At 45.7% G+C, this 16,875-nt stretch overlaps 1 protein-coding gene across 4 annotated transcripts in view; it reads right to left on the bottom strand.

Moving 5' to 3' along the window:
* The window catches only part of LOC112994481 (netrin receptor DCC), a 547,074-nt gene that overhangs the window by 156,313 nt on the left and 373,886 nt on the right, over positions 1-16,875 (bottom strand). For all 4 annotated transcript variants that reach the window (XM_026118858.2, XM_026118859.2, XM_064499826.1 and 1 more), the window contains exons 10-11: positions 3,173-3,321; positions 1,547-1,685 (exon numbers count right to left, since the gene is read on the bottom strand). In XM_026118858.2, the coding sequence (XP_025974643.2) occupies positions 1,547-1,685; positions 3,173-3,321 (288 nt within the window). The remainder of the gene's footprint in view (positions 1-1,546; positions 1,686-3,172; positions 3,322-16,875) is intronic.

Raw genomic sequence — 16,875 nt, 5'->3', positions numbered from 1 at the left:
AAATGTAGCATTCGGAAATACTGGGTCACCAGGCAGACAAACAGACATACAACTGTCATCCTTAACCTTATGCAACAACGTCAGTTGTTTTGGGTAGAACAACAAGGGACAGTTATTACATTTATAATAAAATTAGATAAAAATTTGTAACTATAAAGGGACAAAACTCCAACACGCTGGTTCTCTGCTCCAGTGTTTTGTTGTAGCACCTGTCTACAGTATGGAGAGTACCAACAGTATCTGTACTGTTCTGTGTCTGTATCTGCGCATTTCCTGCCTATTCCTGGATTTTATAATCAAGGGTAAAAATAAACATTTTTTGCCATGACCTAAGTCAGTGATCCAAACACACGACAGGGCAACTGGAACTCCCATACCTTCATTCATCAACATGAATGAAAAGAACTTTAGAATTTTTCATCAGAATGAAAATTAACTGTCTGCAAATCTCACTTTAAAAGTTTAAGCTGAGACCTCTTATATTGCCTTTAAACAAAAATGCTGGCATGGATAAAAATCTTTGAACCTTTCCTTTTAGGGCTTTTTATTTCCTCCAATTACAGGTCTCAGTTATCTTACAACTGGCACGTCACTGACCGTTTTGGAAGTAATTACATCAAACTGCCTTTGGATCTTGCTGCTAGTTTATAAACTCTCATCATTCCATTTAATCTTTCTCCCCCCAGTAAGTATCAGTCATTCTCTTTTAACTGGTAGGAACTCTGTTTCCTTCTAAAAATAGTAAGAACCGTCTGGCAGGAAAAACTCTATTCGGAGAAATCAGCTCGGTCTGACTGACAGAAATTCTGGGCTTTGTATGCGCAAATCCTACGGAGCGAATTTGCCTTTCATTTAGAAGGTTTTTACACTTTTGTAGACCAAAAGACTTCAATAACGTTATGCCTGTTTCAGCCAGCTATGGCGATCAGACCCACTGACTTCAACAGGAGTCAGGCATGTAGAAGTTTCTGATATTAGACACAACTAAGTGCTTCCGAATTCAAAATAAAATTCAATTTATCACTTGGAGCGTGCAAGACGCACGAAGCACAGTGCAGGCTCTGGGAGGAAAGACAGCGCAACCATCGTGACTGAGCAGAAATTGAAACACAGGCACGTTTTCTAGTCCAGTGTGAGAGATACAAGGAAAACCTGGGCAGTTTTTATTCAAATGCAGCCATAATAAAACAGAATTTGCCGCTGAAAGCCTGATACCTGTGCCCAAGTTGAGGAGAAAATAAAGACTGCAGTACACTACCCCGACAATTCAATACAGGAAAAATGAACTGAAGCAATCATCACTGGAGATGATCACTAACTCACTGGGTACCACTGCAGGTAGATACCGAATCTCATATTTCTCTGCAAAAACCCTGCAAATTCAATAAACTTCCCATTTCGTTGCCGTCTCTTGTGAAGAGACAGGGCTGGAGGAGCCTTGGCACTGGCGCGGCTCCTGGGAGAAAGCATCACGCGACGGGAACGGACGAATGCAGCCGGCAGAAGGGACCTGCCTCCCCTCTTCCCCAGTCCCGCCGGAGCTTACCGTCGGACAGCGTGGTGACGGCGATCTCCTCGGTGGACACGCCGGGGCCGTAGCGGTTGTAGGCCAGGAAGCGCACGCTGTACTCCGTGAATTTCTTCAGCCCTTCCAGCCTGTAGGAGAGCCCATCGACCTCGATATTCTGAGCACACAGAAAGGATCGACTGTTACTACGTGGGAACATTGCAGGGAGCATGACAGTGATGCCGAGGGATGAGCGGATTAGAGACGAGCTTTTCACTCTTTAAGAACGAGAGCTAAATCCTTATTTAAGTTGGTATAAAAGGTAATTTGTAACAGAATTGCTTGTTACAGCTCAGTTCGCAGTACACGTCTCCAGAGCTTCACATGGGCTTCAGCATACAGTGGATTTCAGCGTTTCGAAGTTTTTTTAGTTACTTAAGGCACTACTGAAGGCACAGGAGAAAACCTATTTTGGTTAAGCCAATTGCTCCCGCTCCACAGGTACATGACAAGAAAATAAAAGAGGAGAAAAGAAAGAAGAAAATAAAGGCAAAGGGTCAAAGGGGAATTTTGGAGAAAAGAAGAAAGTAAAATGAAGCAAGCAAAGAGAAAAATGAGGGCAGTACAAAACTTTCCGTAAGATTACTGAAATATCTGCCACAGGATTTCTGATACCTGGGATTATTACAGATGCTAATAGTAAGCTGGGTCAGTTTAGAAAAAACATAAGTCTGCTATGTTCCCTGCCCTGTCCTCCATTAAAAAACTTATTTAAACCTTATTCCACCCACAGAGCTAGTCCAGACAACTATTGCAGCACTCCTATAAAATATTAGTTTGTAAGTGGTCAGTGTAAACAGCCTGAACTGCTTATGGGTTACAGAAAGCAAGGCTTCCTCACTTGTTTGCCACACAAAGGCATATTCTTATCACAAAATTAGGGCCAAAATTAAATGCACAGCATCAGAAGGAAGTTTACTATTAGCACTTTCAATCTGGAGAGAAAATGCATCATTCCTAGTCTGGATTTGTATTATTTTACATTTGTACCATAGCCTTGAGAGACAGTACAAGAATCAACTAAAAAACACCTTCTCCAGGGATCACATGTACAAACTTCCATCAACGTCTTCACAGTTTTGCACAACATAAACCGGAAAATCTAAAGGGTCTTGAAATGGCACTTGGCATTATTTTCAAATTTTGGTGTAAAGCTGAGGAATGGTTAACATACAGTACACTGCCTCTTCTACCTCCCAAACCTGTTTAATACTGGTGTAAAGTTATTTGGTCTAAACTTTGCTGCTACGTGACTGCAGTTGAGTGGGCCGATCTCCTTCCTGGAGGGTCTCGTGGACTGTGGCACCATAAAGGCAACAGCCAGGGTCTCTCTCCGTTATTACCAGGTCTGTGTAACATTTGCCTAGTCTGCAAATACAAATCCTCGTGTTTCCAGCCTTTACAGCGCTCTGGAGACCTGATGGGATATACATCAAATTCGTCAAAGCACACAAATTTCCACCGTCAATAGGTTTTAAATTCCTAAGCCGTGGTTGTTGTTTGGACACTTCCTCTCCTTCCCCTCCAACCTGCCGATGTGTTTTTTGGAAGCGAAGGCTCGTACATCCCCAAAGGAAGAGCAGAGCTGCTCCGGCCCCCGCTCACCTGCTCTTTTCCAGTCGCGGTCTCGGTGCAGAAGAGCCGGTAACCTTGAATCGGGCCATTTGCATAGGCAGGGGGATCCCAGGAAACGAGGATCGAGGTAGGTGAGGTAGATACAGCCCGCAGGTTTTCCACCGGCCCTGGAACTTGCACTGCGTAAAAAGAAATCGGCTGAGTAAAAGCTCTGCTCCTGCACCATCGATTCGCTCTCCAGGCCCCAACGCACCACCCGGCCCACGCGGCCTTCCCCAAAACGCACCCACCTCCTGGAACTGCTCAGCCCCAAACCATCTCGATGCTCCCGAGAGGTAGGTACGCTTCAGAAGGGGGGACGCCAAGTAAAGCTGGCGGAGTGAGATACGGGAGGGATGCCAAAGCCTCGGAAACTCTGCTGCAGAGGACTCTGCTGCAGATTTGGTGCCACAAACATATGAAATATTTGAAAGGATTGTTACGTCAAGGCTAATTCTCCGTGCTTTTGCCTCAGGGGCTGCATTTCATCTCAAAAATTAGAAATAATTAGTACGAACTTCTAATGCAAGCAATAGGTTCATGCTCTCAAGACAAATGGTCGATACGCTGCAGATCCAGGTGAAGACACCCCATGGAAAAAGCAGGGAAACCACTCTCTCACCATCCCCAAAAGAGCAGCATCCGTGGGAACAGCACTTTACCAGCACAAACCAACAAACTTGAAAAAAACCACACAGGTATGCGCAAGGGCGGAAAGCTCTGCCAGCGAGCAGTGTGCTGAACGTGGCCTCCTCCACGGCTCCCAGGGAGCCACGAGGGTCGCAGAAACAGGTCAGCACGGAGCAAAGCCACAGGTTTGATCCCACGAAATCATACTGCTCAGCCCGGAGCAGCCGGCTCTGAACCAGAGCTGTCCCGCTCCGAGCAGGAGGCCGGGCTGGAGACCTCCCGTCATCCAACGTGAACCAGTCTACAATTCGGAAATCCACATCTGGCCTTAAAAGTTACGCCTCAGGAGTATAAGCTCTGATATTAAAACCTAATTCCAGTTTTGCTCTTAAATAATTTTCCTGTGTTTGTACAACATCCAGCACTTACCCAAAAGACGGGACCCTTACAAAGTCATCTTATAAACCAAGCAACTACAACGAATGCATTAAAATATCCATTCCTTGAAATTGTTAACTGGTCTGATTAGTTCTGAAATATAACAGCATGACAAGTTAGGTCTTAAGCAGAGATCATTTTGAAATGCAAAATTTAGGTTGTTCAGACACAAGATGACGATGGTGAGTGAAGAAACCTGTAAGTCCTCCTCAAATGGCAGCGCAAACCGCCCCGTTACAACTGCTAAAGCAACAACACTCGGCCACCGCTTGTTACGCACACCGTATCTTCCCGTGCTCCAGTTTCACTGTGCATGTGAATTATTGCACACCAGCTATATCATGCTTTCGCTGTCGGCTTAAACCAGTTATTAAACCAAAGAGCTAAAAGCCGTCAGAGATGCGCAGGGCTCCCGCGGCTGCTGCCGGGACGCGGCTCCCGCCGGGGGCCCAGCTCCGGCGAGGAGACTCCCTGCGCCTTCACCGTGAACTCAGGCAAACCTGGATGAGAGAAAGGGTGGTAACCGTGGCAAACACACGCAGGTCAAGCAGAACGTGATTTCTGAAAATCTAACGCAGAATAGCACCTTTCTATTTTCAACAGCGAGCATGCCAAGGCACAAAACAAACTGGGGAGCTATTGTGCAGCTGGCAGATAACAGAATTACAACTCCTACAACAGGCTTTTGCAAAGTTACATCCACGTTACCAGCTGGTTTTACAATAACAGCTCTCTTTTGTAAATCTGGAACTGTTTTGCGAGAGGGAAAGGCAAAGGGCACCTGCCCCCGTGCTCCGCTGCTCGGTCCCTCCGCGCAGAACGCCGGCTGCAGAGCTACGAATCACCGAGAGGCTCCCAAACGGGGCATCGACAACACGCAGAGCCTTTCATCACCCATCATCTCAGGCTTAGCTGTACCATAGACACGCTTATTTAAAATATTTTTATTTTCTTCCTCCAGCTTTCCCTTTCATTGCATTTCAGTATTTCCGACAGGCACTCTAATGTGCTTTAATTCTCAATATTTTCAGCGCAAAGCATTTAATAATCTCTCCTGATCCCCTCTGTCAAATAATAATCTAGTGAAAATTGGCATTAAGTTTTAAATCGTTTTCCTAAATACTTTTTTCAAAGAGCAGAGAGGCTGTAGGACAGTTTTACATTCCATTAAAACAAGATATTAAACTGTGTTTCTTATAAAAGTCAGTCTTCTCCAACCAACAGCAGCCTTCTCTAAGCAGAAAGAAAAGAAGAAGGAGGACGGACAGAAGAATGGCAAGTTCTCTTGTTCTTATGAGGCTTAAATATATTCCAGAAACCTCCGTTCCTCTGAGAGTGTCCTCCTGCTCCCCACAGAGGCCGGTCCAAGCACGTTGGACTTTTCCCGAAACACGAGCTACGGCAACTGCTCACAAAGAGTTTGATGCTACTCTCACAAACACCAGTTTTATGACATTGTGCCACTCGGTGGAATTACCCCTATTCAGCAGCAGGAAAGGCAATCAGGCCCCAAGCCAGAAATGCTCAAACGCTTTACTTTTTTTTCAGTGTCGATTCTAGAAATGCACATTAACTGCCTTTGTGTAATTACTAACGTTAGCTGTCGCTCAGGGCGCCCGATCCTGCCGCGCGGGGGTAAGCAGCTGCATGCACGCGGTGCTGTAAGCGTGCTCTTTGCAGGGTCCATAGGTTTGATTTGCTGTAGGTGTCCAAAAGCCACTGCAGGGAACGCACCCCCTTCTTCAGGGACGCTGGTACTGGGACCGCTGATTTCAGCCGCGTAAAATCCGATGTGCCTGTAGTCAGCTTGGCCTTGCAATGTGCAGGAACACAGTTTCTACCCTTACGAGGCTTCGCTCTTCTTGCATTGATTTCTTCTTTGCTATTCTTCACGTAACATTTTGATAATAACAGTTAATAAGATATAACAAAGATGCAAGTGCCTAAAATAGGACTGTGGGCAACTACATCAAAAATTGCTTGGCAACTGCCTCAACATGCTAAATATCCCTGTCAAGCCTGAAATTTTCTTAAGTTTCTGAAATTCTGCCTTCTGTACATACCCAGGACTGCCATGCCCAGCTCGGACCTCAGCCCTGCTAGAGTCCAGGGGAGAAGCACCTAAACTCCTCGAGGGACCTCTCCGGCACGTGCAGGGTTAACTACACATCAAGAACATTGCATTTAGCTCTAGCACAAGACACCGACCTTTCATTCAAAATCACTGATGGGCTGCAGTCTCGGGTCTAAGGTTCATTGATGCATAAGTAGGTACTGCAGCCCTTGGACAAGAAAGCAGAGGCCAAAACACCTCCTCGAAGTTGAACGCCCAAATATGCGGTGAAAGGATCAACAAGCCTACTTGCTTTCTCTCCCTCTGGTCCCAGGGGTCTTGACTTCTGCTGCCTCGTGCTCCACGTTCGAGGGTGAGAGTGGAGATGCACCCGTCCAGATGAACCTCCAGCTCCATGGCCAGGATGCTCCAATACAGAGAGCATCATTCAGTGTTTGTGCACTGAATCCCTTCAGAGAGAAGGGGGCATTTAAAGAAGAGGGTATTAAACCTCCACATTAAACCTTCCTAGGAGAGAACACTCCCCACCAAGCTTTTATAAGGAAAATAAAACCAGTTATCCCTACTCATTTTTTTAAAGCAGTATCATAGACATAGCAGCTTGAGATTAGCATCTTGACTCTGTAACCTAAGTGAAAAGCTATCCACCCTGTCTTTTTAAACTATTTTAGCCCAACTACAGGCTTGATTTTACCATCCTACTTAGCACAAGCTGATTTTACACAGTGGCCTGGAAGATGCTGGGTCTGTCCTTGCCCTGCCTGGATTCACTAAGCCAGACTCACCTCACTCTCTGCTTCCTTCTCTTCTCTGCAGCACCGTACTAAAAATAAACAATCATCATCCCATCTCATGCCTCTTAATTCTGACTTCTATTTCCTTGGTCTCAAACTCTGTGCCAAGCTAGCCATTTCCTTTATGAAAGCTGCTCTTTTAAAACATTTTTTCCTCCTGATTCATTCGCTATAATGACATGCAATGATTAAAATGTTCTTGTTATTACACTTCACTTTTCTTTTAAACAGCCAGTTCTGTGCTGATCTTCACCAAAAACATTTTGAATGTAAAACATTTATGAAGCCACTTGCAGTTATTGATAACAGAGTGCATGCTTTGATTATGTCTTTGATCCCCCCCCCTTCTCTGTAGTTAACAGCTTTAACGATATTTCATTAAAATCTGGTGCCATGCCGCACGGAAGGATGCGACTGCAGAAAGCCTGCAGGCAGGGTAATTATTAACTTAACGAAACACCGCTGCCTGCACTGTGCGTGGTTAGGAGACATGACAGCTGTCTGGCAGGACCACTCCGGATGCCTCCGGTGCTGTCCACGAGAGCTGGTGTAGGACGCAGGTTCTGGAAGGAGCTGTCATTTATATTTTCAAAGGATCTTCTGGTTTTCATTAGTTTACCCTGTATCTATTCACACAGCGCCCAGCTGTATGCCACAGACAGATGCGTTAATCTAATATCCTCCAGTTTGCTACGGACATGGGGACCAGGTTTTGTGTCACCAAATCATGCCAGTGGATCAGTTCTGAATGATGCAATGAAGGGAAATTGCCTCCGCAGGGCCTTCTTTACTGCCTCCCAACAGGAGGCCTGGAAACGCATCTTCTTCCTCCATCCATCCACTGGGACCCGTTCTCAGGAGCCTGGGAAAGGAGCAACTGGACTTGGAGGCAGAGATGGGCAGAGGCCTCCAAAGCTCGGGGAGAGGAACGGGTGTGATGGACAACTCAAGGGATCTGTGCGCGGCCAGAGATCCCCGAGCGCAGACGCAGAGTGCAACAACACAGGTACAACACAGACGGCAGCAAGAGGGGTCACGCCGAGCCTTCCTCACACTACTGTCAACCCAGGGGGATCTGTGGTCTGACAGTTCACTATTTTTTGGTTTTCCTAGTGATGGTGCCCTGAAAACACCTGCAAAGAAGGCTGTATTTGTTTCAGGACAATTAGAGAACTGGATGGGAATACACAGACCTTGTCTGGCTATATTTTTGACCTATTTGAAGGACAACAATTTCCAGGAAATTACTTCTCTTCATTGAGGTTTCACAAACAACATTCCTCACTGGAGCACAACTCATGCTGCAGCAAAGCATCCTCCTTGCGAAAATGTCTTTCTCTGTTTGCCTTCCCTGACTTCCCCCGGAGGACAAAATTTTTTACTGTTCATTCAGCAGCTTTCTTGGATTTCCAGGGACGACACAACTTCATAAGTACAGGTAAAGCAAGGTGACGTACAAAGCGTATTTTTTATGTAGGATATTTTTAGTGAGAAAGGTACAGACTTAGATATGGAATTGATTAGTATTTCCTCTCTTCCCACTGTAACCTCGCACAGATCTCAGCGCTTTATGGACATTACTATGGATCCTCAGAACAGCTGTAAGAGGAATCACCCATATCTTATTTCTAAACATTGCACATAGGATGTCCAAGTGTCACTGGCCTGCTCAGAGTCATTCCGTAGACTTGTGACAGAAGAAGACATTAAACCAAAATAGAAGCCAAGCCTTTTTTGGGAGGGAAACTACCTCTTTGGAAAGGAAGTTCTGGAAAATCTGGAACAAGATGCAGATGGGGGCACAGTGTCATCTTCTCCACAAATAAATGCTTGACCAGGTAAGCGTAAAAGAGTGGCAGAGGTAGATGAAGCTCAGCTCCTGTGCAGGTTCTTAATTAACAAGGAGACATTAAAAAGTATCTTCAGTACCCAGCATTTCCATTCTCTTGCTTATTGACAGATTTTCAAAAATATTCAGCATACCTCACAATGTGCAGTTCTGAATTTTGCCCTGACTGTAGGAATTGAACTGTTTTGAGGAATTTATTGGCCATTAGTCCTGCTACTAGACTCAGAGAGAAATACGTGAAACAGTTTCTTGCACAGCATCAACAGCTGCCCTTGGGGCAGGAAAGCCACAAGACCGTATACGGAGGGAGGAGTAAGCCTGCTGTGACCATCTGTACTGCGGAGAAAATCTAAGAAGAATCAAAACTTATGAACAATTCTCTAGCATCAATAATTTATCTGATAGCCAATATGGGGTGCAAACACAAACACTAAGATGATAAGATGCCATCAATGAAGAAATAGGCTGCAGCCAATGAGGTAAATTCATTCAGAAAACAAGCTTTTCTTGCAAAGTCTATCTGCTTCTCTGTGTCCAAACATGCCTCCCATTTGTTTGAGGTCTGAAAAACAGAAGGGAAACCTCTCTGAATGGAAGAACACTTACACCGGCTGGAGGCCCTGCTAAGCACTTACGAGAAATGACAGCATCCACGGAAATAAAAAGCATCTCCTATTGATTTCAATAGAGCCAGAATCCCAACCTTTTATTTTGAGAAAGTTCAAAGAAAGACGGGTTACAGCAATCCTGGCTCTTGTGCAGACTTCCAGAGGGAGCCTGAATAAATAATGTAATGCTTTTATGCTTCAATTTCCTTCCTATAAAATGGCATAATAATATATCTCCTACCCATTCTTTATCTTACCTATTTATATTGCAAGATTTCTGGGGTAGGGAGAAAGGTCCAGATAAAACAAAGATGAATGCACGTCAGACAGGATTGACACAGAATTCATATCCCAAAGTCCAAAGCCGCTATTTTAAAAATGCTCGGTGGCAGCAGCCTGTTTACAAGATGTCTCTTCTTTGACCTTATATATAGCATGGCGCTTGCATTACGGCTTCTGCAGATGACCAGACTCATTCTGGCAAGGCTCCTTGATCCCTGCAAAACCCTGCAGGAACTCTGGATTGGCAACAGCAGCACCTACATCCCCGGTGGGAGCTAACTATTAGGCAAAAAAAGCACCTCTGTGACAAAGTGATGGGCTCAGACATCCCACGGATGGCTCATTTCAAAAAGGCCAATGGTCCATATTCGGTCTTGGGTCCAGCCCCTCCTTTGAATTTGTACAAGGCATAGCACAGTCTTGATTTTCCTTTCTGTCTCTACACACGACTGTAATACAGGTAACATCTAACACTGTTTAAACAGATAGTTTGGATTATGATCAAAAAGGCTGAGAAGAACTTTGCACCAACATTCAGGGAAATTTGGTTGCTTTGCATCAGTTGGAGGCACTGAACAGGTCTTTTCCCAGTGCATCAGTCTCAGTGAAGTTTAATTCATTTCCAGTGTTATAAGGTAAAAAATTTGCTATCACTGTCCCCGATTGCCATTGCTTTAGGAAAGCTGTAGGGAGACGAGTATATTCCAGGGGTCTGTGGCTCAGCAGATTTGTGGATGATTCTCCGTAAGGTGGATCTCCAGTGCTCCTGCACAGAGAAGCATGAGACACTGTGGGAGAAGAGAAGTAGAGCAATGGCCAAATCCTGCCAGATTGTGTCTCACCAGTAGCAAGTTAAGTACATGGCCACGCTGCTCAAGGACTATTGAATCAAAAAGATCCCTTGGTGGACGTTAACGACAACGGAAAGAAATTGAGCATGGCCTGAAATAGCTTTCAACTGCAGAGTATTTCATGCTGGCAAGACATCATCGTCATTACGAGCTATCCTGCGGTGCCCGTTCGGAAGCGAAGGCTGCCCTCTCCTCGGCAAGGCACGCTGCCTTTCCCGCACCGCGGACGGTTTACGGCACATCCCGGCAGAGCCACCTGGCCTCTGTGCTACCGTTTGCATCAGTGATCTATAAATATGGATATTTCATGCAAATGATGAAATACCTCAATTTGCATATTTGATTAAGATACGCTCATCTGGTTTTTTTTCCATATAAAAGTGGTTTTAATTCTTTACCCCTTCTCTGCAAATCAGTCAAAGCAAAGCATTTTATTTGGCATAATGGTGCTGCTGCATCTCAGCAAATCTGAAGCAGAATTACAACATACAGCTACCCAGTGCAGCTTATTTTTTTAAAAAATAAAAGATTAGACAACAGCTGCTCACTTCTTCACATCAACCACCTCCATGAACCACTAAAAGGAAGGGGGTGCATGAGATAGCCAAACCTCAGAAATGGAGACTTTTCACTTAAAGCTTTTGGAATTTTTTCACTAAAACAGATCATTTCTGGTAAACATGTTCTTCACACAAATCAAAAGGTTTGGAAAAGACTTGGGTGACAATTTTTGCTTAGAATGAGAAATGAAGCAAAATATGTCCATAATGCTAAAACATCCAGTACTGTCATCACTGAAATTAAATATTTTGATATTTCTTTTTCCAAATAATTTCTAAAATGACATCCCCTGCTTACAATGTAAGCTTTTCACCAAAGTTTTACAGAACTGAAGTCAGGATGAAATGTATTGTTCCATTACAACCAATGAAAAACCAAAACAAGCCATAATTATTGTTTTCGCCGTACGTCAGAGTGCCACCAGAGAACCCAGCTCCATCATTTCTTGTGAACCACCAACTTCTGGCTCTTGCCCTACTTGTTACACTCAACATGTCTTTAAATTGGCATCTTCAATCACAAATATCCTGCTAAGGAGAACACCTGAAGCTTTCGGTGTCGAGCAGGAGGGACTCTTTCTCCGTCTCACAGAGGCAGCTCGTTTAGGTCCAGTGAGTCTCCAAGGTCTCCCCAAGCTGTAGTAGAAGTGTTTTTCCCCGGCGCAGAATGCCAGGGCCTGGCCCAGGGTCCCTGGTCCTCCCTTCACCGCCACCACCCCGACACCTTATGCCCAACGCTGCGGAGAGGTGTTCCACCACAAGCCCTGCCAGGATGAAGCTATGGAAGAAACCACCTCACAGAGAGATGACGGTGTCCACGCGCAACATGTTGCCCTTACTGAAAGTCAGGCACAGGTTATGTCTCTGCACTACCACCAGCTCTGGACAACATCTCACCTCATCCCTGAAGGGGTCCGTGCAGAAAGCCGGCTGGCCCCGTGGCGTGCCAGCATCACCCCGGGGTTTGGCGAGGGTGGGAGGAGACAGGAAGGAGGGAGCCCAGCTGGCATGGCCCTGTCCCACCTGGAAACCCTGCCGGTGGCTCTCGGGGGGGTTCGGGGGGTTGCACGCCCGGCTGCAGGGAGCACCCGGGGCTGGGGCTGCCCGTGCCCGCAGGAGGCAGAGGGGGCTGCACCCAAACACCCGGCTCCTCCTCACAGCCGCAGCCTCGACAGACGGAAAACACAACATAGTTTTAAAGAAGAAGTAACCAGAGAGAAAGAAAAATATTTCTAATAAAAAAATACTACTTTTTTTTTTAGCTAATAATTTGCAAGATCACAAAAAACGTGCAGAGGTTGTGAGGAGAGAAAAAGATCTATTAGAATCAACAGGAAACATTATTTAGCTTAAAATTATTAAAAATCCCCTGGGAAACACCTTTGAGGGGCCTAGAGGAAGGCCTCAGCATGACGAGGTGGCTCTGCGCCGTGGCACGGAGAAGCAGCAGTGCCATCGGTCACCCCGGACACAGTCACCTCACCAAAGGCCACCAAAGTCACACCATGCTTCTGAGATGACCTGCGCTCCTCAGCTACTGACTTCCTTGCTCTGTGCAACGGAGGCTACCAAGACTTAAAAAGGTCTCAGAAAGAGGATATGCAGCCATTCATATTCGGTTTTAATTGCAATAATACAGCAATGCATGTTCCTAATGAGACTGATGCTTTTCAAAGGAAGAAGTAGAGCTGGTCTAAAAAAGAAAAAAAGATTCTATTGTTTCAGTTAAGATGAATGATGAACCACAAACAACTTGGAACTGAACCCAAGAACATTTTAAAATAAACAATTTTACTTCTTGGTTTTGTTTTTTAACCTAACTCTTAGTTTACAAACGCACTAACAAATCCTCCTGCTCTTGCTGAGCCAGAACGTGCCCTCCTCAACCACATGCTTAGGATGCTCCTGAGAAAACGCCTGCGGAGCATGGTGATCTGCTTCTCCCATCTCAGCTGAGTCCTCCTGGTAGGTTTAAATAGTAGTTTACTAATAGGTGCTTCGGGAAAATTGTTTTAATTAACGTAATATTTTGCATTACTATTAAGTTTAGTGCTTAATAACTTCAGCCTGAGCCTGCACTGTGTAACCAGTGAATTTATGAGCTACCATACAGAGATTTTTTTTTAAACCAGAGAGGTCTCCGGTTCACTTTTCAATGGGTTAAATACCTGCAAGAATCTGATCTCGGTGGATTTTGGAGAAATACTGCAAGAACTGACCACGCTCTCACCTGGTCACTTTTTTTGGTGCTTCAAAGGGAGGTGAGAATCTGGCTTCAAGAAGGAGATGCTCAGAGTATTTTTCTCTACTCTTCTTTGAAACGTTTTCCCAAAGCCTCCACGAAGCAGCACAAAATAATTTTTCATTTTTCTCTTTTTAGATCCCTCCTTGTATTTCCTTCTTGTAAACTGCCAGTTTTAATCAGACTCCCCGTGATGCATAGAGAAATACGTATTCAGCTGGTAAGTGCTGCTGGAGTCACTGAATCTGGCTTAATATACTGAACTTTGTTCCACAAGAGAAACTAGGAATTTAATGGAAAACAGAAAGAAAATAAATAAAATCATGGCATTAAAGCTAACCAGATTCTGAAGAAGAAAACAGCATGGGAATTTATAATTTCTATTTCATCTGAAATGAAACTTGGTATAAAAAATAAAGCACAGGAAACAAAGGACAAAAGCCGTAACACAAAGGCATCCGTGGGTCCGAACCCACCTTTCTGTCCCGCGAGGGAGCACCGAAGCCAGCAGGGCAAGGGCACCGTGGGAGCTCGAGGTCTGCAGCAGCCCACGCAACGCCCTCGTCACCCGGCCACGGCGACCGCAGCCCCTGACTGCTCAACCACGTCCACGACGGGACCAGGGGTATAAAAAAACTCTAGTTCAAATACACTTCCCCGTCTCTGTTATTTGCTTGAAGAAAAAAAACCCCAACAAACAGAAACAACAACAAGCTCTAATTGCAAAGCAGGAAAGTCACTCCAGCCAGAAGCAAACGTTCCTTTCCCAAGGAAGAAGAAAAAAAATAAAATGCTTGGAAAAACTAAGCGGCTGGGAAGCCAGCAGCAGGAGTCTACGTAAGGGAGAAAAACCAAGAATGCTGTTTTTGCCTTCATGCCTACCCCAACTTTCACAAAGGAAAGACACGTTTCATTAAAATCTAAAGCAATTGAAGGTCTCCCCCCACCCCAGCCCTCCATGTAAATTACTCATAAAATTAAAGAACCATGTAAGAATGGCATAAAGTTACCCCAGGGTGTATTTTACTGAACCCTTATGGAAGAATACACACAAATGAGGAGGATATTAATGACTCAACAGAACACATTTTTCAGTACCGCTTCACACTTTCATCAAATGACAAGAAAAATTCACTACCGAAGCAATACACTGGAGATGCTTAAATTTTCGCCTGGCCCGTCTCTTTAATATATTGACAAACATCTCCCGTGTCTTTCCAAGCCCGGGCTGTCCTAAGCGGAAGCAGTCCTTCACTATCCCGGAGATCTTTCTGTACGCACAAAACCTGGCAGGATGAGGCGGCAGACTTGGACAGAGACGGGTTTTTCCTTTAAAGTAATAAATGTAATGTTGTTGTAGACTGATGGATGGAGACGAGGAGAGCCGTGTCCTCGGTTCATCACGGTGACAGCTGACAGGGGACAGACTGCAGCCGCAGAAGACGCCCCACGCAGCCCCACGACACCCTCATTAGGTGGGACTAGCTACGGACTTTTTTTTTTTTTTTTTTTTAAGGTTACTGATTTCTTCTGCGTGGGAGCTAGTGAGGCCCAGGCTGGGCAGGGCCACCGCGCCGCACGGGAACCTGGCACATATTTGACAAGCAGCGTGGCCAGGCCAGGGGTAACCAAGTGTCCCAGGCTTGCAGGACATCACCAGCTGCTTGTGGGAGCCCACCAGGTCTACGCAAATGTCACAACATTTTTGGGGCCCAGGGAAGCTTTTCAAAGCTCCCGCACTCGGAGCACTTTGCGAATGGGTTGCAGGAGGAGTTTCTTTTACTTCCACTGCAGTCTGTACTGGAGCTGGAGAAAGGCGATTTTTCAGTTCTGTTTTGCCAAAACCCTGATCTAGCCACCCTTGGTGAGAGGCTTTATAAATTAACTGCAGTGCCTGACAGGTCTCTGACAACATCGCATTGCTGTTGTTTGAGCCAGACCTTGAGTATCATGAGACGGCAAAAAATCTCTCAATGGTCTCGCTGGTAAAGGCTGGGCTTCCACGTATCATAGAAGATCCTGCTGCTTAAAGGTGACTGCTCTCCTCGGCACAGGGCAGCCACGGCCGACGCAACTACTGAATTTGGGGTGGTGATTTTCCGCAACCGTGGCTGCCTCCGGAGCGCCGGACATCTGCCGCGAACGGGCTACACCGCACCTGGGGACCCGGGCAGCACCCGCCCCAGCAAGGACGACTTCACCCTTGACCAAAAGCCTTAAAAGACCGCACAGCATATGTCCTGGGAAACAAGCAGATGCTCCACGTCATAAAAATGACAGATGGAGACGTAAAGAGCACAAGCCTGCTGACCCATCACCTCCCCGCACCGGACACCGCATCGATCCCGGCGTTCCCGTAAGCCTTCCTCGCGGCGGGGGGAATAATCCTTCCCCCGGCACGCCGCGGGGCACTCCGAGACGGTTTTTCCCTTTAAACCAGGAATGCAATTCAGCACTATTTTTAGTGACAGCACTACCATGGGTGCGAGGGAAAGGGACAGCCCAAGCAGCTGACGAGGACGCGGTGGCAGTGCTGGTGTCCCATAAAACGCCGCGCGTCTGACCTGGGACCCCACCAGCCTCCTAAGGGGTGCCGACTGCCATCGCCTCTGCACTGGGGCCTCGACTGGATGAGTCTGACACAAGACTTCAAAAAATTCAATTACTCCAGCACGTGTTTATTCTGCAAACTGAATTTGCAAAGGTCAACATACGTGGAACTCATTACTGCTTGATGAAATGGCAATCTACGTGGGGTTGAAAGACATCTGTGCCTCCCCTTGCCTTTTTCTGTGAAACTTCATAGCATTAATTTGAATGGCTTTTTAATTTTCTATGCAGTTCTGACATTTGTACAAGAAATGTCTGTTAAAGTAGACTGTAGTTGAAATTTTGTCTATGTCCTTTTAACACTCCCTGTGCAACTAATAGCTTCAAAGAATATTATCTCTACAGCAAAACTTGTAGAGAAAAAAAACTTGAGCAGCTTCTGGTGCAATTGCTTTAATGTAGCGTGATGGCAGTTCTCGCTGCTATTTGTCTCAGGTGCAGCCAGGAAGCAATAAACAAAATGTTTCCCCACCAAAACCACAAAAAATGATGCTCTCAGATCACAAAGGGACTGATTTCTAAGCGTAGACACACACCAGCCTGTAACGGGAATTAAAAGCAATTACAAAAGTATCTAGACAAGTGTGGATCTCGGTGATTTCAACCAAAGTCGAGCAGTCTCCTATGTAAGATCATGCTCTGGCTGCTGTATGGTGCCCCATTTACCACCCAAGTCCACCCCAACTCTATATATTTCTGCACCTAACAGCCACAACCAGTGCTGTTGAGACAGGATGGGTTGGGCACATGTCAGGG

This window comes from Dromaius novaehollandiae, chromosome W (assembly GCF_036370855.1).
Source record: "Dromaius novaehollandiae isolate bDroNov1 chromosome W, bDroNov1.hap1, whole genome shotgun sequence".
Lineage (NCBI taxonomy): Eukaryota > Metazoa > Chordata > Aves > Casuariiformes > Dromaiidae > Dromaius > Dromaius novaehollandiae.
Note: the sequence above shows the minus strand (reverse complement) of the source record. Positions and strands in the feature narration are given on the sequence as shown.